The sequence below is a fragment of the Erpetoichthys calabaricus genome, chromosome 10 (assembly GCF_900747795.2).
Source record: "Erpetoichthys calabaricus chromosome 10, fErpCal1.3, whole genome shotgun sequence".
NCBI lineage: Eukaryota > Metazoa > Chordata > Cladistia > Polypteriformes > Polypteridae > Erpetoichthys > Erpetoichthys calabaricus.
Window position 1 is genome coordinate 170645310 of NC_041403.2, and position 27168 is coordinate 170672477.

The window sequence follows — 27168 nt, forward strand, 5'->3', positions numbered from 1 at the left end:
CAAATACGAACCCTGCATGGGACACACTGGTCAAACAAGCCACCTCAAGATTACATAGTGCCACTCACACGAGTGGAAGACTTGTCCCATGATGTCCTGCGCCAGGAGAGGTGCCCCCCCGTGGAGCTAGCATGGGGGTTGTAGAGGGGACACTGTGGTCACCAGAGGCTATAAGCAGTTTCAAAGTCACAGCTCAGCACCAGAAACACAAACGACTCATTAGGTCATCCCTCTATGGACCCGATGCTGGGTGGGCACCTAATGAACAAGGGTCTACAAAACCACCAGACGGGCTCAGCCAGCCTGAAACAGCAGGTGGGAGGCAAACGAGTGGACCAGGGGACGATGGCAGAAGAGAGTAGTCAGACTGGCCATCTAGTGGTGGCTGCCATACCACAATGTTCTCTGGAAGTTTCATGGGAAGAGCAAAAGGAGAACCTCAAATGAAAACTGGCCATTGTCAAGAGGCATAAATGAACATGGACCAAGCAGAGGGCACCTACTGGGCACTAAGGGAAGTGCACTTCAAAGTCTTGGGCACCACTTGGGGCAGAGATAGAAAGTCGAGTGCCTTTAGCGAGCATCTGGGCAACAACTTCTGTGGGTGGTGCTGCTAAATGAACTGCACTCGAGGACTGCAGTGGCATCTAATTACACGACTGCCTCATGACTGCCCAGCACAAGTTCAGGTTTACCAAGCATGGCGAGCTCACCACAATCCCATGCCCAGGTGATGTCATTCCAGTGGCTCTGTGAACATCATGCAGGTCTTGGCACAAACGTCCCCTACAGCAAACACAAGTCGCTCACCAGGTGAGCCCCCTTGTGGCCACTTTGTACTTGTCAGCTCTTGCCCTTGTGTTTTGCCCGTCACAGTGACATTCTCAGAATGTCACACCACACAACTTGCCAGCACAGGATACAGCTGTCCACAACTCGCCGAGATTACGTAAATGGAGGCCATGACTGAGAATCGATGGAAAAGTCTTGTGGTGTGACACCTGACCAAATGGCATGAATGATGCCCACTCTTCTAGTCCTATTAAACCTCCATGGGGTGAAACGCCCAATCACATGCTCAACAACTGGACAATAAGGCGCCAACTGTACTACTGGATTACCGACTTCTCCAATTAGGACCCTTCAGAGACCCCACGTCAGCCACCATGTGGCCCACTACCCTTCAAGAAGAAAAGCAGGAGGCCTCAAACTGCCCATCCTCTTGCCCACTACTGGTCATTCCTGGAAACCCCCTCTTCCCAATCAGTCAGAACTACAGGGGGCCTTGCCAGGCTTGCAGCTGTGCCCATGTGCCCAGTGAACCTAAGCAAGCATGGGGCTCAACACGGGCACACAACTACAAGCAGCACAAGAGAAGAGTGCAGCACCTTAAAATGGATACAAGGACTGAGACCCCATCACCACCCGGATTTCGACCATTTCACTTCACACACAAACCTACGCCGGCAGGTGGGCCCACATCATGGTAGAGGCCTATGGAGGACCCTTCTCCATCATGTCCTTCTGGATGTTGCCATTTAATTCAAAGCCCAGTGGCTCACTTAACTACCAGCACAAGTGAGCTACTGGCACAAAAGTAGCAAACACCCCACCATCTAACCCTGTCAGTGTGTGACCCCTAACCAACCCCAATGCCCACAGCAGTGGACAGAAGCACAACACGTGTGCCAGGGTGACTTACTTTGGTGATGAGGACGCGGTAGTTGTCCAGCATGGCCTCGCTATCGTGACAGTTGGCCAGCAGCTGCCACACTTCTGCCCTCAGTGCCTCTGGGATGCCATTCTTCACCAGCCTACTAAGGCCTTTGGGCCGGCAGCTTAGATTGTTGTGCCTGGAGGGAGAAAGGATAACGTAAAAGGGGCAAGAATGCGCGCCCAGCGTAGCACTACATGAACGTTTCCACGGGACTCCCCTCACTTCTGTCATGCCTGGAAGTCTCGCTAACCTTGGTGACCCTGACCCACCCAGACCCTGCTGTCTGCCCATTGTATGCGAGATGCCATATAGATGTGTGCTACTGTGCCAGTCGTGCCCACAGACAGTTACTTTACTGCTAATTTGAGTGGCAAGTCACATGACCCATGCTGCCCTAGGCTCAAAACACAAAGACTGGCGACCGCGTCTCCTGTGACTATCGAGATTCTTGGTGGTTCTGAACGTCTCACTTGGTTTTATGCGGTCGTGTGATATGCCACCTTAATCGGGCTGCCTGCCACCTGAACTTTTATTCTCAAGTTCAACAATTTAGCTTCATAAAACAAACAGGCCTACCATCTGCAGAGCAGTCCACCCCAGGACTCCAGGATCTTCTCTGGGCAGTCTTTGGACACGTCCCCAGTGCCACTGGAAATCTCACTGTCACTGTCTGCAGAGGAGAAATAAGACCAAGTCAGTTGGGGGCTGCTACACAGCCCACCTCTTTGGGGACCCACGGCCCACTTGAGGGGCTTGCCACACTGGCACTGCAACTCTCTTTTCATAAATCAAAAGCCAAGATTGTCAGGCTCCTGTGAAAATGTGGCCACCAAAGTGCCCAACTAGGGTCAACACCTCAGGAAGCTCTGACCTCAGGTAGCTCACTTGTCACTGAATGCTGTCACAGAGGCAGGCACCAACTGTTAGAATGCGGGTTCAGGGACAGCCTAAACCTCAGGAAGCCCACAGAAGTGACTGCGATGACCTGCCCATGATCTGTGACACGGCAGCAGAGTGTCACACTGTGCCACCTTGAAATAAAGAGAAACCAAAAGCAGAGGTGGGGAGACTTGTGTGTTGAAGCACTGGGCACTCAATGCCCCTTTGCGATTGAAGGGGCAGACGCCAGCCACTCCATACTGTAGAACAGACCCCATGCAGACACTTGTGCAGCTGGGCTGAAGGACAGCAACTGAACCAGGGACTTGCACTGTCCAGGGAGAGGGGGGCCCACTCAGAAATGATCACTTGCAACCCTCCTGTTAGAGAAGCAGTGGCCCGAACTACACGTTAAGGTCACCACTGAGCGCTGGCCAAAGTCCAAAGGACACCTGGCTGGCCACGACTACTTGCTCAGTCACAAGTCTGAGGTCACAGTGGGCCACACAGCTCCATCAGGTCACCCAAGCAGAGCCATTGGTCACTTTCGTGTTCTCCTCCACGCCAGTGGGCACTGTGCTCATGATTTGGTCCACTTGGCTTCATCTCTTAGAAACAAGGGCTGGAAAACCAAGCAAGGCCTGAATGGTCAGCGACAGTCACAGAGACATGGTCAAGAGGACCAGACGGCACACAGGCCAGGCTGACAAACAATGGCCCATCCAGACCGCCGTCACAATTTTAATGTCCCCTGCACTTCTGTCTCCTTTTCTGGTGTCAATCCAGACACGGGCCATGTGGCTCAAGGACGAGGAGTCCTTCAACAGTCACTTTGTACCCCAAGTACCCTTTCAAGGGTCCATCAACCTCCTCCAAAATGACCACAGGCACCCCGACTTGCGCTTTGTTCCTCAAAACCACATATGGCGTTGCCACTATGAAGGAAGCTCACCTTCATCCGCCTCGTCATCTTCGGTGGGTGACATTGGTGCCCCCCCTCCTTCCGCAGAGGGGCTGCTTGGACCCTTATCTAGGTCCGTTTGTCTTTGTAGACTGACCACCTCATAAATCGCATCGCTCGACACCTGACTGCATTTTCCTTCGGCCTGGAAAAACAAACAGAAAACTCAAACATTCAAAAGTCCTTCACCCTGACCTTGTTAATTTGGGGAACATCGCACACTTCAGAGAGGTCGCCACACCTTGGGGGGGGGGGGGGTGTCGGTAATGCCACCCCCAGCAGGCCTCACGGAGATGGTGCAAGGCACTAGATGGCACAGGTGTGGGCTTTATATCCTGTAGAGTGTCCAGGACATGGACTGATCTTCAAAGTGTGACGGCTCAAGTCCAGCGTTGGCACTTTACCCTCTGGGCCTTCAGCTTCATTCCGGGCAGCACCTTTCGTATCCTTCTAGTAAATTCCACAACCCCTAATACAGTACCTTTCATCTATCTGATGAGTCTGACCTCAGCAAGCAGGAACGCGTCAAAAATAGTAAAATGTAGGAAAAAGAAAAACAATGCAGGGGGAGCTCTGGGCAGCAGTGGGGCATCAAGGCAGGTGCCCGCATATCACCACCACCCCAGAGTCTCCTTTGCCTTATCACCCCATCATGGGACTGTGACGGGAGAAGCGGCCTGAGGGGGAGCCCCACAGCAGACTGGTCTCCTGACCCCCAGGCCGATTACAGATGGCCTGACCACCACTGGGTCACAGGCAAAGCCCTAGCCTGCCTTCCATTCTGCTACCATGTGGCACACGAATGCAACTTAACCTACTGAGTATGGCGTTCTGGGCTGATGGATGCCCGGCCCGGGACGCCAGCCTTCAGCTTACCTGCCTCAGTTTTAAGTAGAAGGTCTCCGTGAACGTTTTTCTGCTAAAGTACCAGAACCTCTCGTTAGAAGGGTACACACGGACAGACGCCTCCATGAGAAAGCGAACAGGCTCCACCACCTCAGTGACAACCAGGTCAATGGCCACCGTCATGTGCATCCTCTTATCTGTAAAAGATGGTGGGCAGGGTCAAGAGCAATGTCCCAGAGCTGCCGAGGGACAACCCAAACAGCTGCCACAACACTGAGGGGCACTGGCAGCCACTCCAGATGGGGCCACCCCTTGAACGAGATTTCACGGTATGAGATGCACCAACACCCACCCCACGAGCCTGTGCCCGCTAGACACACTCTTACCTTTTGGGGTTTCCTCATTCAGTAACTGGAAGGTTGGCATGTTGGGGTTCCAGGTGCCCGTAATAACATAAGCTTTGCCATCAGAACTTTTTCCCATGGACTCCTAAGCACAAAGAAAAAGGGAAGAAAACGGACTTGACACCAACACCCATGTACTGTGGGGTCCTACCAGCTGCTCTCCTGAAGCACTGGAGATGGCGGACCTCAAAGAACCTCGAAATGCCACATGCACCCGTGGACAAGGCGAGCGATACACGCCATCTGCTCCCCAGAAAGATGGCAGCCTAAGTGGAATGAAGGACACTGGCCAGTCCATGAGAAGTTGGCAGTCTAGGAGCTCAAGCGACACCAACGATGACCCCCAAGGCACCAGCCAATGTCATCCATGGCCGACAATGACAGCAGTCCAGAGTCCACAGTGAGGCAGCAGTGTCCTCGGGCAAAACTCACCATCTGGTGACCCCCAGCGCATGTGGAGGCCTCACTGATGGCGACTACCTAAACAACTCCATCTCGCCAAATTCTGGGATGTCCGGTGGTCCTTCCTGAGGTCAGGCCACAGCTTTTAGAACGATGGCACTGCCCGATCAGCAGTCACTCCACTGCCTAAAAAGCTAACCTAACTGGCTTAAGAATGGCCACAATGTTGGAGCCAATCAGCGCACTGCTGTTGGTGGTTTTGGATCTCCTGGCAGTGCCCTTCCTGTTCAATACATTATACGCCCATTTAACTCAAACTGCATGGAGGACAGCATGGCCTAGAGACATCATTAATGGGCATACTAAAGTACATTTAGACCAGGAGATGCCAGGAGGACCTGTGTGGTCCTCAAGTGGGTATGGGGGTGTTCTCCTTCCTCTGTGCCCCAAACCTCCGCCGCCTCAGCCGGTCAGTCAACCAACATGCCCGTTCTCTTTACTCGGTGGGAGGTCACATCACCAAACCAGCCTCCTGATGCCACTGTGCTCAGTCGTCACATTAGAAATCCGGATAGGACCACAGGTCTTTTCTAGTCTGACCGGACCAGCCCCTCTTTGGTGGGCACCTACTTCCTCATGGCAGACGTTGGTACAAGACAACAGCTCGAAAGTCAGGGGACCCTTACCATGTCCAGAAGATGCATGTCGCTGTTGCGAACATTTTGACCAGGACTGAGCAGCATGCCGAAACACCTGAAAGAGCAAACATACAGTCGTGTGGGTAGGCGGGCATCGCCAAAATAAGACACAACTCCTCTGAGTAAGCTGCTGTGTGCTCACCGCCACTTGATTTAACCATGAACCAAGTGGCAGCCAACCATTTAAATGTGCACGCTGGTGCCGGGAGACCCCCTCAACTGCTCACTAGAGGGCAGCAAATGCTGATCTGACTGACATGCCAAGCTGGCATGAAGAATCAGAAGGGTAGCCTCCTTTACTCTGCCTCATCACAGTCAGGGTCAAGAGGTTCCAGCAGGAACCCAGACACAGTGCTGGGGCATGCCCTCCCTTGGCTACCTGTCTGCCAGCTCATGCCAGAGCAATGTGCAGTCAGCTACTTCACTGTGAAGTGTTTTGGCCTTTGCGCCAACTCTTATTCTGTGTGTGCAGCTGCAAAGTGTTTTGCCCAGTGAGCAGACACGCCAAGTCATACAATGTTGGTGGCAGCAGCGTGCGCTCTTATTTAAACCAACTTCAAATTAAAACCTGCATAAGGTGAAATGTCAGCTGATCCATTCGAGGTGGCAGCAGGTGCAAGTGCCACTCAAACATGAAAACAGGAATGCCAACACTGGATGTCAAAGGACTTGGCTAAAGAATCCTACAACAGATGATATTTGCTAAAAGAAATGGGTACAAGTGGCAGTGCCCAATTATCATAACATAAAATGAGAAGGGTGGGAAAAGGGCACATATGGTGACATCAAGCATGCAATGCCAATGGGACAGACATGCTTACCCAAAGCTAAGTCATCCCGCTGCCACTAACGTCATGGGCATGTGACAGCTCAGTGCCACGGGTCAAGCAGGACAAGTGTTTAAGTGACAACACAGCTGTCAGATAGCTTCATGTGATGTTCAAGTGCTGCTCGCCCAACACCCCGTGATAGGCACATATGCCAAAGAGCGTCTTAGCAACCCTGCCAGGCACACAGTCCAGTTACAGGCCGGACAGCTTTTATTTGGAGAGTCCATTTAGGTTGACTCACCCCACAACACGCTGATCGCATCACTTGGCCTGCTAGGCACTGGTGGTCATTTGTCACGTTTCATGGCAATAAGATGCTTCAAAAGTCATTAATGGGCATAGTTAAGAGCCACCTGGCCAAGGTGCCCCTTGGTGCCCCAAATCAGTCATTGGCTACGTGGACAGGGGGCCAGCATGCTCAGGTGGGTGAACACAGAAACCCTCTGGCTGCATCACAGAGACGAGCCTGTGACGAGGACACAGCAGTGTCTGGGGTCCCTGCCCAACATGCCCACTCTTACCGTTCGATCGCCAGCTCCTTGTTGGTGATCTGCTGGACGGTGATGGTCACCTTCTTCTCTACCCCCTGGCGTAGTTTAAAGTAGAACTTGTCTCGGTCTTTTGGGACGGGGCTGAAATATAAAGACAAAACAGCAGTAGCTGATGAAAGGCAGCAGGGACTGGCGGGCTGGCAGCCATCGCGGGCTCCCTTAAGCTCCCTTAAGAAAAGGGCCAGAGATGAAGTGAATAGGTGGGCACCACATCTGGGTGCCACCCAAACTGAGCCGAACAAAAGGGATCTGCCCTCATCCCACATTAGTTGGTTAAAGAAAAGGAAAAGAATGCGCCGGGAGAGACTGACTGGGGTGGGGTGGGCAGTTCACGGTTTATAATCTGCGGCGTAAAATGACCCAGGGCTAGTGAGGCTGCCAAACCCCTAAATTATGGGATATTTGGATAACCAACACAATGACTTGGCACTCGGGATGAGGGGGACCTGACAAAGGCAGGCAATAAAATGGCATTCTTAGCTAAAGGGTGCCCCCTGCTGCCCACGTCATCACTCGACTCATGTAGCACCTGCACTGCCTGAAGGAGAGGGGCTCTGCCAACCCTCACCTGGCTATTTAAGGTGGTAGCAAACACTGAAACGAAACTCAAAAGTGGCCACTGCTGCCCCCCAATCATCCTGTCTCTTGGTGGATTTCTTTTACATTTTCACAAATGTAAGCAGGAGACCCCCCCACAACCCACATGAATATCCAGTGATGGTCAGACTGACCCTCAAACCACTCAAAAAGGCCACCATATTGGCGCAGGTGGCATTAATGACTGCACTGGCACCCCAACTGGGTCTGCTGCCACCACTTCACCATGGCCACCACTGACTGGCCTGCTGTGCCACTGCAACTTGGATTCCAGGTGGCACATCAGTCCCACGTGGTCTTCCTCGTAAAGGACATCGGTCTCGTTCAAGAGTGTCAGGCTTCATAAACCAATGAACACAAAATGGAATCGCCAGGAATCTGAGGAGAGAAACTCAAAATGAACGGCAAGAGGAGAAATGACAAGAATGAGTGGCGGTGCCACCAAAGGGTACAACTCACCTGAAGTTACCTTTCCCATCATCCTCCTTGACCTCCACAGACACATTGAAGGTGAAGACATCACTTCCCGGGGTGGGCAGCGAAGAGTCCTTGACGTCGGGCGCGGGCCTCGAGGATCGGCGGAAGGCAGTGGAGAAACTGTACAGGATTCGGCTGACCTGGAGGTGAGGGGCACAAGAACAACTCAAATCCTGGAGGCTGAAAACATACCCACCCAAGTACCCACATGAAAGCAGGGCAGGCCTTTTGAACACATCACTCCTGTCACGCCATGTCCCTTTAAAGCTCGCCTTGGGGGCACCATACCCGTGTCCTTTGGTTTTTCTTAAACAAGTTGGCCTAAAATCTGAAATGTAGGCCCATAATGGCATCATGCCACCATTCCTGATGCCCAGGTCCACCACGTCCGCTCCCCAGCACAAATGCACTGGCAGGGCATTATGTCTCTTAAATACAAATGCCAGCTGAAGGATGCCTTGCATCGCCTTCACTTGTTAGCTGCCCAGTCACCTGGCACGTCTCCTTCATGCCACCCCACTCAGACATGTCCATAAGACCACGAGTGCTACTGCCTCCAAGATGCCACTCATTCCATGTTCTAGAGCCCATTGGTGTCTTATCTCCCCCTGGTCCAGCACAGGCTGGCCAAGCTCAATCATCACCCCCATAAGTGCGGCTGCTGTAGAGCTCCATACGCCAAACATGTCACCAAATGTCAAACTTGGCACTGTTTGGCACAAAATGACTGCCAGCACCAGAAAGCATCTCTTCTTGTGGGCCGTAGGCTGCTTGGCATCACTGGACAGCCATGACAAATGTCACAGAGGCTGTGCTGAACAAGTAGGCACAGGCCAGGGCAACCTGGGCAAGGCTGTAACATTGTCCCCACGTGGGCCTGGGCAGCTCTCATGGCCCATCCCTTGGGTTTGGGGTCCGGCTGCCCTGGGATGAGGCCAGTTTGAGGCGGATCAGTGATGTCCTGCTCACCCTGTTCACCCCTCTCGCCATTCCGAGTTGCTGCGTCATAACAACAGGGTGTGCAGACCTTAGACAAGAGTTGGGACAATAAACGAGGAGGACGTCACCTGGAAGCCACTGGGGGTGTAAGGCATGACAGACAGACAGTCATTGTCAGCCCAAAACTGTTTAGAAACCAATCCTTTGGTTTATTTAAAACCTGCATTCTCCAGCTCAGGGCCGCGGCTGGCACTCAAGTACTACATCACCCGGCCTGCTCCACTGTTCACGGACCAGTGGCCCAGGACTTTACAGGATTTGCTCAAATCACGGTGGGTCGAATGCCCCTTCTCCATGGTGGCCGGTGCTACTTCAAGTGCCAGCTCCCAGCCGACGGAGCCTAGAGGTCCCAGAGAAGGAAGTCAGCCTGGTGGCATGCTGTCCCCTCTTTCTTAAACTCCTGGGCCACTCATGCCACTAACAAGTGCCATGTGATGGATCTATGCAAACAGGCGCCAGTGCCCCTTTGTTAGTTAGTGCCCACCTCGGCCTTTAGCATGGCTCAAACATCTCCACACAGATCCACCCTAAGGTCCACCTAAGCGCCCAGATGATGTGCCACCTACCGCTTCCTTAATCTCACAGCTGAAGACGTGGATCTGGAACTCCTCGGGGCTGCGGTAGCTCTCCGTGAAGGCAAAGAAGTTACTCTCAGGGGTGCCATCGTGGCCTCGGACACAGAATAACACTTTGTAGATGGGGAAGGATGCGATCTCCGTGTTGGACGCTTCATCTTTAATTCTGTACAAAGGACAAAAAGGGCAGACAGACAATTAGAGAACATCCATCCATCCATCTTCCAACCCGCCGAATCCGAACACATTGGTTCACGGGGGTCTCTGGAGCCAATCCCAGCCAGCACAGGGTGCAAGGCAGGGAACCAATCCCGGGCAGGGTGCCAACCCACCGCAGGACACAATTAGAGAACATGCCAACCAAAAAAAAAAAAAAAAATGATGAGACTGAGATTTGGTGCCAGGCTGACGACGGGGGGTGGGGGGTGGTCTTGTCCCCTGGAGTCCATGTGACAGACAACGGCCCCGAGGTGCAACACGCGTGTTGGAAGAGGACGGACGTCCAGCTGGTGCAACACGAACACGCCTCAGTTACATAAGTCATGGGGGTCCTGGTGGGCTACCAGTCTTCCTGTCTTTGTGCCAATGACCTACTCCAGCTGTTAACTGACCGACTTCAGTCCTCTGAATTGCTCGCCAATCTCAGCTATTTTTGTCCGATGTCCCTTTACTTGAACCCGTCGTCAGCATCGCCGTCTGTCCTCCGCTTGATTCACGAAAAGTCACCCAGTGTGGCAGAGGTGACCCTCCGGTGACAAGAGGCCCAATGCCGTGGGGTGCGTTTGGCATCTACTTACACACATATGACGAGGAGATGTACATCCAACGTGAAATGTGACAGACGCGCACATCCTGCGGTGGGCGAAAGTGTGACGAATGAGCACAGGCTTATTATCCAATGGTCCGAGACGGGGGTCCTACAACTCAGTAACATGGAACTAAATGACAACAATTTAGACTACGGCCTCACAGGCATAGCGTGCACCACGCAAGTCGTTCGGGGTTACATGGCAAATGAGAGGTGAAGTTAGTGAGCCCACCGATGAAGTCGGGGTCTCAAACAGCACTTCAGTTTCCCTCCAACCGTTAGAGGAAGTCGATTCTCATTTCTAACCAATGCCGTCACTTCATTCCATGGCTTCTGCCAGAGCGGACATATCCAAAATGGCGGACTTTTTTTTCTAAGGGCACTGTCAGAGCAGATCAGCATCACCGGGGTCTTCAACTTTCCACTTTATCTCGTCATTTGACTGGTAAGCCAGGAAACAACTCCAGGGTCCGAGTCTCAAGTAGGTCAAAAGAAGATGAAGGAGATGGTCAGCCGCAGGACACCCTGGCGCGAGTGTGCGGACATGTCTCCATCACCACACATGGTCAGGTGTTCCACTCAGATCCATGCTCTCCCCACAATCAAACACCTTCAGAATTGTGCGAACACAGCCCGAGGTAGAGTGTGAGGAGGGGGGCTCATCGACTTGCGGCGACTCAGTATGGTGGTCTGACCCACACAATGAAGGCCAAAGAACACAACAAGCAAACTCCATGCACAGCAAAACTTAAACTCCAAGTCCCTGAAGATCCATTTAAATCGATCAGAAAGAAATGGGAAAAGGACGGCAGAGCAGGCCCACCACCAAAGCCAAAGACGCCGCGTGAGGACAGCCACCAAGACGTCTTCAAGAAGTGTGAAGGCGTCACAAGTGCCCACGTCACACCAGTCAGAGCAAAGACAACACCCAGGACAGAAGGCACAGGGGAGACCTTCAAGTCAGTTGGAAGGGGGCCAAACTGGAGCTTGCTGGCCACCAGACCAAACACAGCGTTACATGGCACATCATCACAGACAGACCATCAAGCGCAGTGGCGGTGGCAGCATCGGGCCGTGAGGCCACTTCTCTGTGGCAGGCCCTGGAAGGCTCGTTAGGGGAAATGACGGCAGCAAAACACGAGGAAAAAAACCGATGGGAGTCTGCAAGAAACCTGCAACCTGCAAGGGGGGACAACGAGCCAAGCTGAAAGGCGAAGCGCCGCAGGAAGACCACCAAGACTGTCCTTGGGAGGCCAAGTCACAACGCGCACCTCAAGCCAACTGAGAACCGTCACTCACAGCCCAAACCCATAGGACGCCTGGCACAGCTCAGGCAGTTCAGGAAAGAAGGGGGCATTGCAGAGGTGATGGAGAAGATTCCAGGCTGCCAGGGCTGCCATCTGCTTAATTCGCACTTATGGGGGTCTTTTTTTATTTCAGACCACCTTGCCGAGATCTGCTTGGAATCAAAGTCTTCTTCTGCTGATCACGGCCCAAAAAAATCAAATGAAACCCACCCATCGGAACTCAAAGTTGTAAAGGAGGTGACCGTGTCGCCTGGGCCCCGTAGCCCACAGGACGTTCGTGACACAAACTCGCAACTTCGTTTAACGGGTGGCAGGTGAAGAGGAACAAACGGGCCCCCATTAAAAAGGAAGTCGGCCGCAGGCAGGGAGAGTCCAATTCCTCTTTCGCTGTCACCGCTTCTCTTTTCACAGGCGCACCTGTCTGCCTGCACACTTTTAGTCACTGGGGGCACTTTGAACTTGGAGTGGGCATCAGATAACCACAAGGGGGCACAACCAAAGGAAAGCAAGCATCGGTCAGGTACAAAGGAACACGGAGCGACTCGAACACAGACACTGGGCACTTAGACCACCCAGACCACTCACCTTTCTGGTCTATCTTGTGCCACCCTTTCTCCAAGGGCACCCTAACCTGCCCGGTGACCACAGATTTCAGGTTTTCCTGGCCGTCTAGCAGTGGATCCTCTATGCCTAGCATGGCTCCGCCGTGTTTAAATGGGCCAGGGGTCACTTTTCTTTTCCCCAAGTGGTGACAGCACGTTCTGTCTGGGCAGAGGCTGAGGAGTGGCAGCTGCCGCCAGTTGAAATTCTCCATTTGTGGGTGGACTCCAGGTTCAAAGGTCAAACTGGCCAGCTATTCCTAGAAGCAGATGGGTGAATGGACCAACAATCCTTATAAAACATGGCATCTAGTCGGCGGGACAGTCTTTGAAGGCCTATGCCACTGCCGTGGCATGACTAGGCCTGTTCATCGCCATGCTGCACGTCTGTGACCCTAATGTGGCACTGAAATGGCTCCGTGTGTGTGTGTGGGGTGGCATGAGCTTCTTATGGAGTGCACCCCCATATTCCATCACTAAATCTCAGTGGTATGCCCATTACATTGGGGGGGGGGGGGGGCGTGCAGGCGTGTACCCATCCAAGGCTGGTTTTCACCTTCCGTGCAATGCTGCCAATGTGCAGCAATAAACCCGGTCACGTTCACCAGGAGAAGGCTGGGTGAATCTTCACATAGAGGTAAGAGCTCCCCACTTGCCCACCTGAGCAGGACATTGGACACAAGGTGGGATATTTTAAACATGTGCTGAAAAGAGAAAGCCAAAGCACCTCTGCCGTGCCCCCCCCAGGACATGGCCACTTACCGCACGGAGCCCTCCGCCACGCTCGGTACATAGAGGGTGACGGGCAGAGGAACAGCGCTGTTCAGCCGGAGAGCCGCCATGGCCTTGTGGGCCTCCGCTTCACTGCGAGGCGCCTGCACATTCATGCAGCCCAGGTAGGCGAGCTTGTTGAAGAGCACGCTGTCTTCTTCACAGGCTGTGGGGGACTCGGCCAAAAAGGCTGCAGAGTCTTCATCGGCAGAACAAAAACAGAGAGAGACGACCATGAAGTGGCAGCACAATTAAATAGAAACACGAGGGGCACCAAGCAGACATTACCCACCCACCAAAGGAAGGCAAGGTCCCATGCCAACCACCGCCATCTAACCACCCACTACAAGGGGCTGATCGCTTGTGCCCCCCTTATCACCCCGAGCAGGAACAGAGATGGCCTCAGGTTCAAGAGAAGCTTTGAGTGAATGGTGGGACCCCCGAGCCTCTCCTACAGATTGCAGACTCGGGTGACAAGGTCATCAAGACGTGCGCTCACCTGCCTGTGATGGGTCTACCAGGACTAAGTGGAGGGGTGCTTTGTGCCAGGGAGTGGAAGTGGGCTCCACCGCCGACTGACCAGGTGAACTGTCCGCTTTCTCCGTCTGGTCCAGCAGGATCTCCTCCATCTCCTTCTCCAGCTGCTCATCACCATTTGAAACGATCTGCCAAATGGAACACAAGACAGCGCTGGGCACTTGGTGGGCACCCCATTTGTTTTATTCTCTTTAGCCACATGCTTGGCCACTTCCTGACTGGCTCACCCTGAGGGGGTCACAGTGCCAGGACTTCAACATGTCTGCGCAGGGCCAAGGCGGTCAAGAGCCCACCCAGTGGTACCATCATGAAGTGGACTTTACCTTCAGGTGAGGCTGTCTGTCCGCGGTGCACGGCGAGTCCTGGGGCACCAGCACAAACTCTTCACTGTTGGCGGTGGACACCGAGTCCGATGAGCTGCTTATTTTACGCAGTGACGAGGCGTCCTCCATGTCCGAGTGCCCTCACTGGTCAGCCGAGCACCTGCCAACAAAAAAAAAAAAAAAGCCAAATGAAAAAGTGGCACACGTCACCCTGGCCGGACCAGAGAGCCAAAGGACAGAAGAAAGCGGAACATTCAAGTTCCTGTTCAGTGTGCCCATCTCAACCGGTCCTGGCATCTCGCTCAACTGGCTCAGACACTTTCAAAAACTGAAAAATAAACAAAAAAGGAAGTGGGCAGGTGTGGTAGATCATCGTTCACCTGCTGCATGAGAAAGAAAACGGTGAGCCACAGGAGCTCCCCAAGGATTCAGTGACAGAGCAACACCAGGGGGCGCAAGTCACAGAAGAACAAAAGAGAAAACCAACAGCTGCACAGCATCAGCCAGGGTCACCTGAAAAGGACTGGCACCGGTGCCCTGCGGGTGCTGAAGGCAAACACGTTCAGAGACGCTTCAGGCAACGAAGAGCAAAGCTACGCCAGTAAAGACAAATGCCACGGGACCCTCCAAATTTGTTATGCTGTGCCTTTTGCAACCCTAACCACTTTTTCCATGGTAGTGTCCTCATGACCCACCAAGGTTAAGGAGGCCCCCTCTTGGTGAATTAAGAGCAATTGTCTGCACTAAATGGTGGGATCGGGGTTTCCCCAATTGGTGACCACCAGAGCAGCCCCCACCGTGAAATAATGCACAGCCCAATTCAGGACCCACCACCAGTGACCCGTTAACAAGCGCTGCACCACTTTAAACCTCCGACTTCTGTCAGGACAGCAGCACCAGTGCTTACGATGGGCTTCAGCCATCACAAGCCCACCGCGCCACATCACAGGATCTCGGAGATCCGTTTCTGATGAGCACGCCAGCCATGCCAAAGTCAAACCGGCCTGCAAAATGCCAGCCCTAAGGGTGTCGCGAGGGTGGCACAGACGCCACATAAACAAACCGGCCTGCAAAATGCCAGCCCTAAGGGTGTCGCGAGGGTGGCACAGACGCCACATAAAGAAACCCATCAGGCAAGATGAGGATGGAAGGACAATCTGAACATCACCTCCAGCTTTTGATACCCCCATGAAAATTGAGGAGGAAGGAGCCACTCGAGGAAAACACAAAAGAGCCGTCAGGTCTCATGAAGGACGAGTGGCACAAGCTTACTGACTTTTGTCACAAACTCGATGGCCGCCAGTCCGCACTCCTCGCCCTGCACGTCACCACAGACTCTGGAATGCATGCCCACTCTGTCCATCCCCTCTGATCTTCTGCGTACGTGCGAGTGTCACGCTGGTCACAGCACTTCAGATGTGACCCACTAGAGCCTGCAGTGACCCCTGGGACATCCTACCAGCCTTCTCTTCATCTCCTCCTCCGATTCTCCCTGCTGGTCCCCACTGCCTGGTCGCTCGTCCCTGGACCTCCTCTGGTGCCCCGTTGCTCCAGGCGAGGCCTCACTACAACTTGTGTGTACCCTCCTTGGATTGGCACCCCTGTATTTGCTGCTCCCCTCCCTGACCAGTCCAGCCTGGTCCTTCTGATGAGACGATGTGCTGCCCAGAGAGTCTCCCATGCCTTTGTGGGAGTGAGGCCGTCCCAACACTCCACCGTGACACATCATCTCGCCCTGGCACACCCACTCGCTCTGTCCCCTTTAAAGCCTATCGCAAATCAACAGCACCTCACTGAGGCAGCGGACCCCCTGCTGACACATCTCTTCGGGATTTCCTGTCTCGCCACCTGCAGGCCTCTCTGCTGTCTAAATAAGCTATGCTGGTGAGCCTTGGCGCCGTATGCTTACTCCACTTTCATTTCCTTCTTTCAGGTTTTCTTCCTCCAGCTAATAACGAAGTTGGCGAGATGACGGGCACAGGTGGACTTCAAAGGACCAGCCAGCCACTTCACCACAACTGAATACACGCAGACACCTTCACGTCCATTTCAGGTCACCCTCTCACCTGCCCGACAACCAGGGCAGCCCACTAACGATGGCATCACCAGCGGCATATAAAGCCTGGCCACTGCATTGGGTCACCAGACACACAGCGGTGCCCACACAGCCGGGCGACTCTTACTTGTGTGGCCCGTTCTCCAGCAGTTTCTCGTTTCTTTGCTGCTTGACGCCCCACCAGGGTACACAGAAGTTGAAGACTCGGGCCTTGTGCCCGGGCCGCACCCACGACACGGCTAACACCCCATCTATTGAATGCGGCTGCCTCCCTTACTAGGCACCTGGGACCACAACTCTCAACACGGATGTCCATCTCCTTTACCACCAGAATGCCCAGCTAAAGAGGGGTGCCATCCTCCAGTTTCTCTCATTTCCCTAACTGGTGCTGTAGGCACAGTGCCAAAGCAGGTGAGCCAGCTCAAGTCATATGGTATGGTAAGATACTTTAACTACAGAGGGGCACCACCCGGCTGCCACGTCACCACAAGTGCAGGGCCTGAAGAAATGGCCACAGCTGCTCTTTTCAGTCTCAGACGGCTTCTTCTCAGGCTGCTCATCCTTTGAATTTCTCATTCAGTAAGAACAAACATGGCACCTGACCAAGATGGCACCACGTGAACTGCACCTGTGTGGCGTGGCCTGGCGACACAAAGGCAGCTCCAGTCACCCGTGGCGGTGCCAAAGCTCCCTGCGCTCTCCAGTCGCCCCCCCTTTGGCTTTTACACTGAAAGTGACTCACCCTGCAAAGAGCTGGCCAAGCAAGCCATCATTACGTCCAGAAGTGCCTGGCAGGACACCGACGAAGCGCCTGGCCTTTCTGATGCAATTTTTCCACGGCAATGGGAGGGCGAAGAACAGCCACACCCTCGGTGTCCTCGATGGCACAGCCTGCGCCCACATCATCAGCTCATCTCACAGTTTAAAATTAGAAAGGAAGGAAGGGGAGTCTGGGAAGTATGAAAACCGAGGAGACCAATGCAGTGGCAGCAGTGAACCAGGCCGCCAGCTAAGGTGTCAATCCTTCACAGCTGGCACTCAGGATGTGGGCGCAGACTTGGAGCTCAAATTGGGTTTTTTGGATTTGTCGCATCATGGGATTCCCAAGTCACGGCTGCCAACTGCAAAGGTTCCTTCTGGGCAAGGAGGACGCACAGGATAACACAAGGCCCCCTAGAAAGCCTGCATCGAGAAAATGAATGAAGAGTGGCGCCAATATGCAGTGGATTGGGAAGTACAGAGACCCCTCGCTTTCGGCCCACTCCGCCTAACATTGACGATCACCCCCCTTAATGACATCATGAGAACATGTGACCCGATAGTCATGAAACCTCCCCTTCACTTACTCCTTTGATAGTCTACAAGCCTGGCACCCCCAGATTCTCCCATTCATCCTGACAGACGCCTTCAAGCTCCCTCAAACTGAACCTCCATTGTCAGGCCTCTCCACACATCTTCTAGGGGGTCCGAGCCTAGGCCCCCCCCAGAGTCGTATCGGCCAGCCCAAGATGAGGAGAGCTCGGAGAAGGCAGCTTCCTCGGACCCCTCAGAATTTGGCCCCTTTCATTTCTCGCCAGCCTCCCTGCCAGCACCCTTCTTCAGCATAGAGATGGTAGGACTGGTGATGAGCTGTCCGTGGAGTTCTGCCCAGATTTCAACCTGGGTCTCACCAGCCCTGGGAATCTTCCCCCGTCAAGCCATCCAAGTCCTTGAAGTGCCTTTGACTCGAGGGTGGGTTCCATCAAGCCACACGCCCGAGCGATGGAGTGCCCAAGATGGCCGCCCTTCAGATAGTTCTCTGCTGAGACAGGGGCACCTCTTTTGGTTCTGCTCAAACACATGGTGGGCTCTCCTCCGTGACCGAGGCCTTTCTACCCAGTTAGTTGGATGGTGAGGCAGAGTCCGGCTGGTGCCAACTGCTGAGGCAGCTGTGTTCCTGGGAACGCTTTGAGCCCCTTGACCTGCTCTCTGCCTCGTCACACTTTGAGGGCTCTCTGTCGACCTCAACGTCAAACTCCATGGTTTGGCTTCTGTCCTGGCATGCAGAGTGAATTGTGGGACCCCCATATGCAGGTCCACCTGGGCCTTTCTACACGGTGGCATTTGGTGACAGGTGGCCTCCAGTCATGTTCTACAAACATCTGAGCACAATGTGAGGGGCCACAGCAGAGGGTCCGAGTGCTTCTGGGAAGGAGAGATGGCAGTTTCTGATTCTGAATAAATCTGAAAACCTTCTGGTCACATGATTTTTACTTTGCCATGACAGGAAAATGAGGGCAGACCGAGCGGCAAAAGCTGGCAAAAGTGTCCATTTAAAAGGAAAAGTGTGTCTCGGCTCGGCGTTGGATACACAACTGGATTAAGGGGCTTCAGACGCTGGACGGGTGAGAGGATGGGAGCAGCAAGTCCGCCCGAGTGCCCCTTTCTACACACCCACTGTACCCAAAATTTGCGTCACACAACAATGGGTGCCAGGCTCACCACAGCAGAACGTCAACCTTCACCAGCTCAGCACTGATCCTTCCAGAAGACCAGAATCAGAAAGAGCTCCACTCAAGTGCCACAGCGGTAACTGGCATCGCCACCAGACCAGCTCCTGGCTCAGATCTTAACAGGAGGTCCCCAAGATAAACAGATGACCATGACGTCCCTGTTTGACTACAAAATGAACAGAGAGGCGTGGCATCTGAACAACCTGGCATGGGCTGGGCACACAAACTACCTGTCTCTATACGACAGCGAGACCATGGGGCACTAGAGTGGCATGTCAGGGAAGCCAATAGAGCGCCATTGCCACCGTCACCGACCTGGGTGCCTGTTTAGCTGCGTGTGGTGCCCTCAGTATATCAGTTCTCTGCCAAGCTTCTTCCCAGGACTTTGGCGCATTGGCCTGTCATAACAGAATCAACACACTTCAGAAAAGGTACAGCCCCCTATGGGACTCTGCAGATGCCCTGATCCACTGTGCCCACCCTCCTGCCCAGTAATCTGTGTCACCAGGTACTCTTTGCCCTATGGGGCTCCTGAGACACCAACTCGGGCACAAAGTCGCCTCCGAGTGTGCAAGCAGCCACCTTGACCAAGTGACCAGCTGGGCTTCTGACCAACTTTTTCAGAGAAGAGTGGTGGGTACACGATGGGGTAAACAATCCCCACATGGCACCCTGCCCTTCACTGCAGTGTCTGACTGGCACAAACCGACAGAAACAAGGTGCAGGCCCAGGCTCAACAAAGAAGGTTTGGCAGAAATGCTCCTCTAAACCAACTAAAGAAATAACAGTAGGCTAAAGGCAGGGTGGGCAGCACTGGGGAAGCCCAGACCACCCTGTGGACGGCAGTCAAGAACTCTGAGGTGGCACCTCCACAGTGGGCAGAGCTTGTGACTTCTGGGTCATCAAAAGTTAACAGGATAAAAGCTGAAGACCAGCTGGCATACAGACAAAGGGGTCCCCTCAACAAACTCTGAAGTTGGGGGCCACACTGATCAGCAGCCCTGCATCATCATCGGGCCGAGGATGGCATGAGGAGCAGTGAAACAAACAGCAACACACAAGCCTTGGCTCACCACAAAGCAGGAGATCCTGAAGCTGAAGAAAGATCCCAGGAGCCTCCAGGAGGGCAAGCAGTTCTCCAGAAGTCTGAAACAAAAAAAGGGGGGCATCAGAATAAAAACGAGGGGAACAAAGGGACACATCACAGCGGGAGAGGAGAAGGGCAATGGGCTCACCAGGCCTGCCCGCCACACCCCCGTTCTACCCACAATCCACCCAGACCCGCAATGGCAGATTTAATGAAGACGGGTCATGACAACCCGCTGGTCGGTCATCACGCCAGCAGCTTACCCTGGGCAAGACGTTAAAGTGCCAGTCCAGCTGACCCCCAGACAGCAGAAGCCCGGTCTCAGGTCACCGCACATTGGCAGTAAAGATGGCACACCATTAGTCATGAACACCCTGAGACATTCAGAGCACTAAGTGGGGCACGTGTTCACCTGTGAGACACGCCGAGTGTGGCGACAGTGTGAATGCCAGCCTCGCGTTTGTGTCCCTGTGCCCGTTTACTTAGTGGCCTTCCAAGACCAGAAAACGCCTCCATGACAGTGGGCCTGGGGCCTCCTCTGAACCCCTCAAGCAGGCAAGTCAGCCGGGGCAGACCCTCCGGAATGGTCCGTGTTTCATTCAGAAGGCCCAGGTGGGCAGAGGAGAGGACGCCGGCACCAGCCTGGATGGCACTGCACCTCACTGTTGTCTTTGTCTTCCTCCTCCTATTCCACTCGACAGGCCATCTTCCTCTTTAATATTCCAAGGCAGACTTCAGCCGCATGTTATGGGAGATGAAGATGAAGGTGAAATTCTCCACGGGCCACTCCTGACTGAGTTCTATGGAGATGCCATCAATGTTGAGGGGTCTTCAGATCGTGGCAAAGCCTCACCTTCTCATTTAAATTCTTGGCTGCCAGGGGACCGAGATGTGACATCACACAATGCCAGCCTAACAGTTCTCCAGTGCTTTGCACCATCAGCAGCCTCAACCAGAAGGGCTTGTAAGCCCAAGTGACCACTCAGCGTAGCCCCCCCCGCGTCTTCTGCACTTATTAGTAGCCTCAAACGAAAGGGACGGCTAAAATTAAAACAAAAGAAAAGAAAGATCCACCCGTCAGCACTCGTATCTCTAAGAGGTAAGTAGCGAAAACCTGCAGGCAACACGGCCCCCCCAAAAGCTGCGTCTTCAAGTGACAGGGTGTGTCACACTTGCCGACCGCGTCAATCCAAACGACTGCAAATCGGTGGGCGGGTGACATTTGATGACAGAGGGCTGGCCATTCTGTGACAGCCAATAATGTGTACAAAGGGTTAACAGCTACGGCACCTTCAGCCACATATCGGCCCAACCGACGACCCCCCCAAAGGTGCTGGTGCTGCCAAAATGGCGGAGGAGGAGAACTGGCATCGAAATCCAAAGTGAGGTGCAAGGAGGCGTACGTCTTGGGCTCGGCTGCTGTGCCCCTCAACTTCAGCACCAGCGGACTCATCTTTATAATGCGCTTTGTCATCCTGCAAGCGCGGCACAAACCACAAGAACAAACGTGAAGCCTGAAGTGAGTGAACCGCCTGTCCTTGTGCCCACGTGGCGCGTAATAAAGGGGACTCAGAGCATCTTGGGGTCAAATTGGACCCAGCTTGACGTCTGAAATAAGGCCCCCAGTCAGCGTCCAACTGTGACTTTTACTGGCAATCCCCCAGTTAACAAAGAGCACAGACACATCAATCAATCAATCAACATCCCATAATTCGTACAGTTTCTGAAGCACGTCGACCTCGCCGAGTCTCCTGGGTCAGCTATGACTCACTGCTAACTTTCAGTTTCAGACGTAACCCATCAAAACCTTCTCAAGGTGACTAAGCAACGCCCTTCACAGATGCCCCCCTCCTGCACTGCGGCACCACACCCTTTGGGTCCATCTGGACCCCCCGTCATACTTGACTGGACTCGACTCCATTTCTGTTCACAACTCCTACAGCTTCCTAAATGCCATCAGGTAAGCACCTCACCTCAGGTCGGGGGGGGGGGGGGGCATGCACTGGTACAGTATACTGCCACCCCCACCGCACGACAAAACACCTCCAGATCTTGGTTGGCAGGCAGACATGTGGTCCACTCCTACCCCCTTAAATGACACTATCTGCCACAGTGGGCATCCCCTTGGCCGGGTCCAGCCACTCTGGTCCTCAACAATGAGGGTCACCCTCGGGGGAATCGCACCACATGGCCGCAGTGCCGTAACTGACTGAGGCTCCCTCACCATGCAGGTCATGGGCCCCATTCGGGTCAAACCAGCGGCCCCCAAAGACCCTCTGAAGAGACACATGAAGGCGTCCTGTCCTCATCTCAGGTCACTGAAGAGCATCCATGTCTCACAAACAGGGAGTACCAGGACTTTAAAGATGGGGACCTTCATCCTTTTGCAGATATTGGGAAGGAGCGCCACACACCCCTCAGCGACCTCCTGACCCCACCCCCCCCCCCAATAGGAAGAGTCACCAGACACACGAATGGCACCACCGAGGTCAGTAAACCCTTTGATGACACTGGCACTCTCTCCGCAGACAGACACTGGACCACCCGACCCTGCCCAACACCTAGTCTATGCAAGCACTGAACAGAATAGCAGCAGAACACCCCTAACGGACCCCCAGAACCAACTGGGAAGAATACAGAGTTTCTGCTTCCACTCTGCACAGCACTCCCAGTACCACAGTACAGGCCAGCTGGGATATCCAGCAACTTGGGGGGGATCGCGTAAAGTCTTAGGATGTCCCACAGGGTGGCAAACGTTTGACGAAAATCAACAAAGGCAGACAGAAACTCTGGCGATATTCGAGTTTGCGCTTCATGAGACCCCTCAGTGCCAGGAAGTAGTCGATGGTGGACTTCTTAGGCATAAAGCCAGTCTGCTCCGCTCATTGGTAGATGAGCAAGTGAACACAGATCCTATCGAGGACCTCGCCCAGGACAAAGAGTGACGTTCCCCCCCTGGAGTTGCCTCAAACTGGAGATAACAACAACAATAAAGATCCAAAGGTCAGTTCTATAGAACAGTAGAGGACCTTAATGTCCACCTTAATGAAAACCTATGGTCAGCGAAGACAGGAAAATACAAGCTCCAGAATGTTGGAGACAGTAAACTTGTAGCGTTTCAAGGCCAAAAGACCATCCAGGCACTCTACAGTCCATGAATGCACGTGCCACCATTACCAGCATACTCTTGGGCAGTTCTCTTCAAAAAAATGTAAGACATAAAAAAGAAGAACAGGGTCACCCAACATAAAAATCAGCTGGGGTGAAAGATCAGATGTGTGGGGGCACCTAAAATGGGCATCAATCTGGACAAAATAGACCCCAGAGATGGGCACCAAAACCCCTTCTTAGTACCATCCATGTCTCCAGGTACTCTGGGCACAAGGCTGTAACCAACCCTGGACGACAGGGCACATTCACACACATTAGGCTGGGAGTTGAGGAATATCTGAAATGAAAGCCACAGAGACACCAGGAGGACATGCCAACCAGACGCAGGTCAGCTGCATAATAAGACCACCACCAAGACTTACTTAGGGGTTGACGTCACACAAGGGGGCTTACAGCAATCAGGACTGCGACAGTCCAGTGCTCGTTAAAACACACAACCGACTTTAACAAACCACAGCCAAGTGCAAGAAGCACAAGCACCCTGATCAGCAGGCAAAGAAAGGGGCAAACAGTCACGGAGACAACAGGGGGCCCATTGCCAACGCTAAACACGCGTGCAAAGGTAAACAGCGCCTGCCCCCCACCTCAAAGTGCCCGGCGAGGAAGTTCACGGTGAGCACCCTGGCAGTGCCTACTGAAGCCGCACGACCGCTGTGAGGGGTGCCTATTCGAGGACAGCAGGGGCAGGAGGAAGCCTGGCGCTCGCCCTTCCAATTGCAGCACCTTCTGTGGGTTGTGTCGTCTTTTAATTTCACCCAACCTAAAGCCCCCCTGCAGACCCCTAAATCAAACGAAACGAGGCAAACCACAGACAAAGCGCCACTGAATGAAGGACCCTGCCCCAGTGGAGGGTCGGCTTCGCACAGAAGAGCGATTCAACGGCGGGCTGCCAAGTCTGTCTGTGAAATGAAACAAAACTCCGGAGGATCCCGCGGTCCTCACGAACGCGACGCGCGGCGCTCATGGGGAGCCAGCGCTCGCTCTACGGGACTGTCCCCGCCTGTCGCCGGCTGCCACTTCACTGGCGGGATCTCAAAATGAAAGGACAAACTGCGGATGCCGAGCCGGACGCTCAGGACTGGCGTCTCAAATCACTCGGCGGCGGCATCCTCTGAAACCCGGGCACCCGTGATAGCCGCCTACGCGGGAAGCGTCTGCCTGTCCCAGTCGCGAACCCTGGCCGAGCAACAAACAAGTCACCTTTGCACTTTTACCCGAGCCTGCAAACTTTGTGCACCGCCGGCCGTCGCGGGGCCGACTGGCGTCGGCTGCCTCCGCACCAGCGAGGGGAAGACAAACACACACACAAGAACGGCTCGGCGTTGTCCCGAAAGTTCAGAGCTGCCAGGCGGGCGGCCCCCGGCAGGCCACCCGCAAGCGCGGCGGAGAAGGGCGCGTTTGCGTCTTCGTTCTTTGCAGGCAAGTCGGACGGCCGAGCTCGGAACCGCCGGCCGCCTGGGAGCGCCGCTTACCGTGCCTCCTCTCCCGATACTCCACACGGATTTCACTCAGCGCAGTTTCACCAACAGGAAGTGAGGCGCAGAGACTCATGAATGCAGCCTTCGTCCCCACCCCTCCCGACCATAGCGCGGCTCGGTCACACGTAGGTGCCCACGGTGGCTGCGACTCCGAACGCAGTCGCGACCACTTGCTTTTCCAAAACTTGGAAACATCCCCCGCCCTTTTTTCTGCGTCCCCGCCCATCTCTAAAGTCTCGCGAGAAGCGTGGGGCTGCTGCGCGTCTGTGAGGCCAGTCGCTGGTTTGTGCACGCGCACGTAGGCGCGGTCTGGGTCTGCTGAGGGGTTTTCCGGACTTTGTCACGTGGTGTGTGTTTGTAGCTCTGCACGTCTGCGTGCCGTGACGCGTCTAGGGCGATCCTGAATTCCGCCAGAGCGGCCTGTCCTATCCTGTCCGGTGAAGGGAGGACGCGAGCGGCATATGCGGATGTCAGATTTACAGGCGACTTTGCTGTCACACTACGGTAGACAAATAACAGGATTGCACTGCGACCGCCCACCAGTCAGATGGGGGCCGAATTGATCGGAGCAGCCGGGCAGCTGCTGTGGCTCGACCTTCTTGTGAGGGCCACACAGGAGTCCGAGAACTGTCTTGGCCTTTCTTTACTTTGAACGGTGATCTGGCAGGGTCTGCCCTGGTTACTGGTGTTAGGAAGATGGATGGATGGACCACCTTTGGCCCTGCTACCTCCCTCATGACTCTTCAAGTCCTTCTTGGTCCTCCGCCAGCGCCGCCCCTGTCGACGTGCCTCTTCCTTTTGCTTTGATTCTGTCCTGTCCTGTCCCTCCTCCTTCCGCAAGACTGCTTGGTGGGACATCCCAGTACTTCATTTGAGGGTCCTGGACCTTGATCTGCCTTGATTTGTTTTTTTACTCTTTCTTCCTCCTCACTTAGGAGCTTCTTTTTCGTGGTGGCCATTGATCCCTTTAAGGTTCAACAAGTCATTTGACTCCACAACATCCTAAGATGGCTCCTGCTCTGAGTTCAGGTTTCCTTTTTATGGTCCCGCACTGAATAAGCCCTCTGTGTTTCCTTTCTGTTCCTTTAGGTGGTGCTCTACACATCCCTACAATGATTGTGAGGGCACAGAATAAAGAGAGTGATCACTATAAAAGGCACTATATACAATGAAAATCACCTGTAATCTTACTCTCAAATCTTTGCACAGTGCTCTTTGGTGGTCCGTATTGTAAGACACACGTATGGCTGCTGGTAGTGCCCCAGATTTCTTGGTCCAGTGCCTTTTAGTGGTGCCATCTCTGATTGGCACTATATTGAAATCCTTTCCTTAGTTGCTGGACTGAGTTTCATATAAGGCCCTGTATAAACTGTATATACACACATAACAGTGAGCGTTTGGCTAGTGTGCACCTTGTGCTTTCTCGTCTTAGTGTCCTCCTGCATCCCAAAGTGCTGCCGGCTGGACTGACTGGTGACTGTAAAGAAAACCGCAGTGGGTGGGTCTGTGCCCGAGGGTGCCCAATGACAGAATAGTGCCCCATTTAGTGCCAGTGCCTATGCTTTGCCTTCTCTGACCAGGTCAGCTTCAGCTCTCAGGGACGTATAATGACCAGGAGGGACGTGTTTGATGTCCAGGTGTACTGACCAAGGGGTGGTGTGGTCAACAATGAGGTGCATTGATCCACGAGGGCGTGGTCAAAGTTCACGGATGATGACTGTGACTGACGGTGAGGTGTAATGGCCAAAGGGGAGTGGTCAATGTTAATGTATAATGACCCAAAGTTGTGTGGTGGATGGCAAGGTCAATCAGTCGAGTTTGGATGGCAGCACCGTAAGAACGGGAGCCTGCTGTTCGTATCCCAGCATTTTATTCTTCCAAAAGTCTTTATGCTTTGAGGTAAAGCTCCAACTGGGTGATCTGCAAGTAACAAGGTGCCCACAGGGTCGCACATTAATGCGCATTTTCTATGGCCCCTTGTCCACAGTGGTGCCCCACACAGTGGCGCCCCAGTGTTAAGTCACTCTGGATGCCAGGACAAAAGAGATGTGAAATCAAAAGGGTCATTTTAAAACATCCACCATAGTGCCCGCAGTCAGGCGGTGCCTCTCGGTCCCACGACTGCACCACCTAAACTTGGCCTTTCTTCAGACGCTCCAGTTAGGCCCGGGACGGCGCATGAGCAGCTTCCCTCCACAGGGCGGTGCCTGACGCTCACACACCACCAGCCGTCCCGCGTAGTAGCACAGGAACTCCGCCAGGGGGAGCACCGAGGTGCGTGACGACGCTCAGCTTTACGCAGTAGCGGCTTGTCGCCACGAGGAGGAGCTCTGTCTCGAGTTAAGAGGCTCCGTGCGCGCCTCCCGCAGTAGCGGCTTCGCCCCGCTAGGGGGCAGCTCACTCCCTCCCCTCCGGCTCGAAGCTTTTCCTGCTCTCAGCTTTTCCTCCCCCCTCACTTGTGATCTCCCCGAACTTTCAGCTGCCATCGGCGGAGGCGACATGGCAACCGACAAATCCTGGAAATCGTCGCGGGAAGGCCGCAGCTGAAGGTCGGCTCCGCTCAATCGGAGATGCGGTGAGCACTGCGGGGTTTTTGTGCTGAG

At 54.0% G+C, this 27168-nt stretch overlaps 2 protein-coding genes across 5 annotated transcripts in view; one reads left to right on the forward strand and one right to left on the reverse strand.

The window, feature by feature from the left end:
* rabgap1l (RAB GTPase activating protein 1-like) overlaps window positions 1–24758 on the reverse strand; it is a 73371-nt gene extending 48613 nt beyond the window's left edge. The window contains exons 1-14 of the mRNA XM_028812488.2: window positions 24560–24758; window positions 19903–19975; window positions 14282–14441; window positions 13921–14086; window positions 13413–13620; window positions 9928–10102; window positions 8345–8502; window positions 7259–7369; window positions 5896–5962; window positions 4790–4892; window positions 4434–4600; window positions 3549–3702; window positions 2294–2387; window positions 1703–1853 (exon numbers count right to left, since the gene is read on the reverse strand). Coding sequence (XP_028668321.2) covers window positions 1703–1853; window positions 2294–2387; window positions 3549–3702; window positions 4434–4600; window positions 4790–4892; window positions 5896–5962; window positions 7259–7369; window positions 8345–8502; window positions 9928–10102; window positions 13413–13620; window positions 13921–14086; window positions 14282–14410 — 1683 coding nt within the window. The 5' untranslated portion in view covers window positions 14411–14441; window positions 19903–19975; window positions 24560–24758. The remainder of the gene's footprint in view (window positions 1–1702; window positions 1854–2293; window positions 2388–3548; window positions 3703–4433; window positions 4601–4789; window positions 4893–5895; window positions 5963–7258; window positions 7370–8344; window positions 8503–9927; window positions 10103–13412; window positions 13621–13920; window positions 14087–14281; window positions 14442–19902; window positions 19976–24559) is intronic.
* A 1810-nt stretch (window positions 24759–26568) lies between these two features.
* Window positions 26569–27168, forward strand: part of LOC114659820 (roquin-1-like) — a 34093-nt gene continuing 33493 nt past the window's right edge. The window contains exon 1 of one of the 4 annotated variants that reach the window (XM_051933181.1): window positions 26569–27140. The gene's annotated coding sequence lies outside the window, so the exon portion shown is untranslated. The remainder of the gene's footprint in view (window positions 27141–27168) is intronic. The other 3 variants (XM_051933179.1, XM_051933180.1, XM_028812495.2) reach the window with 3 other exon arrangements.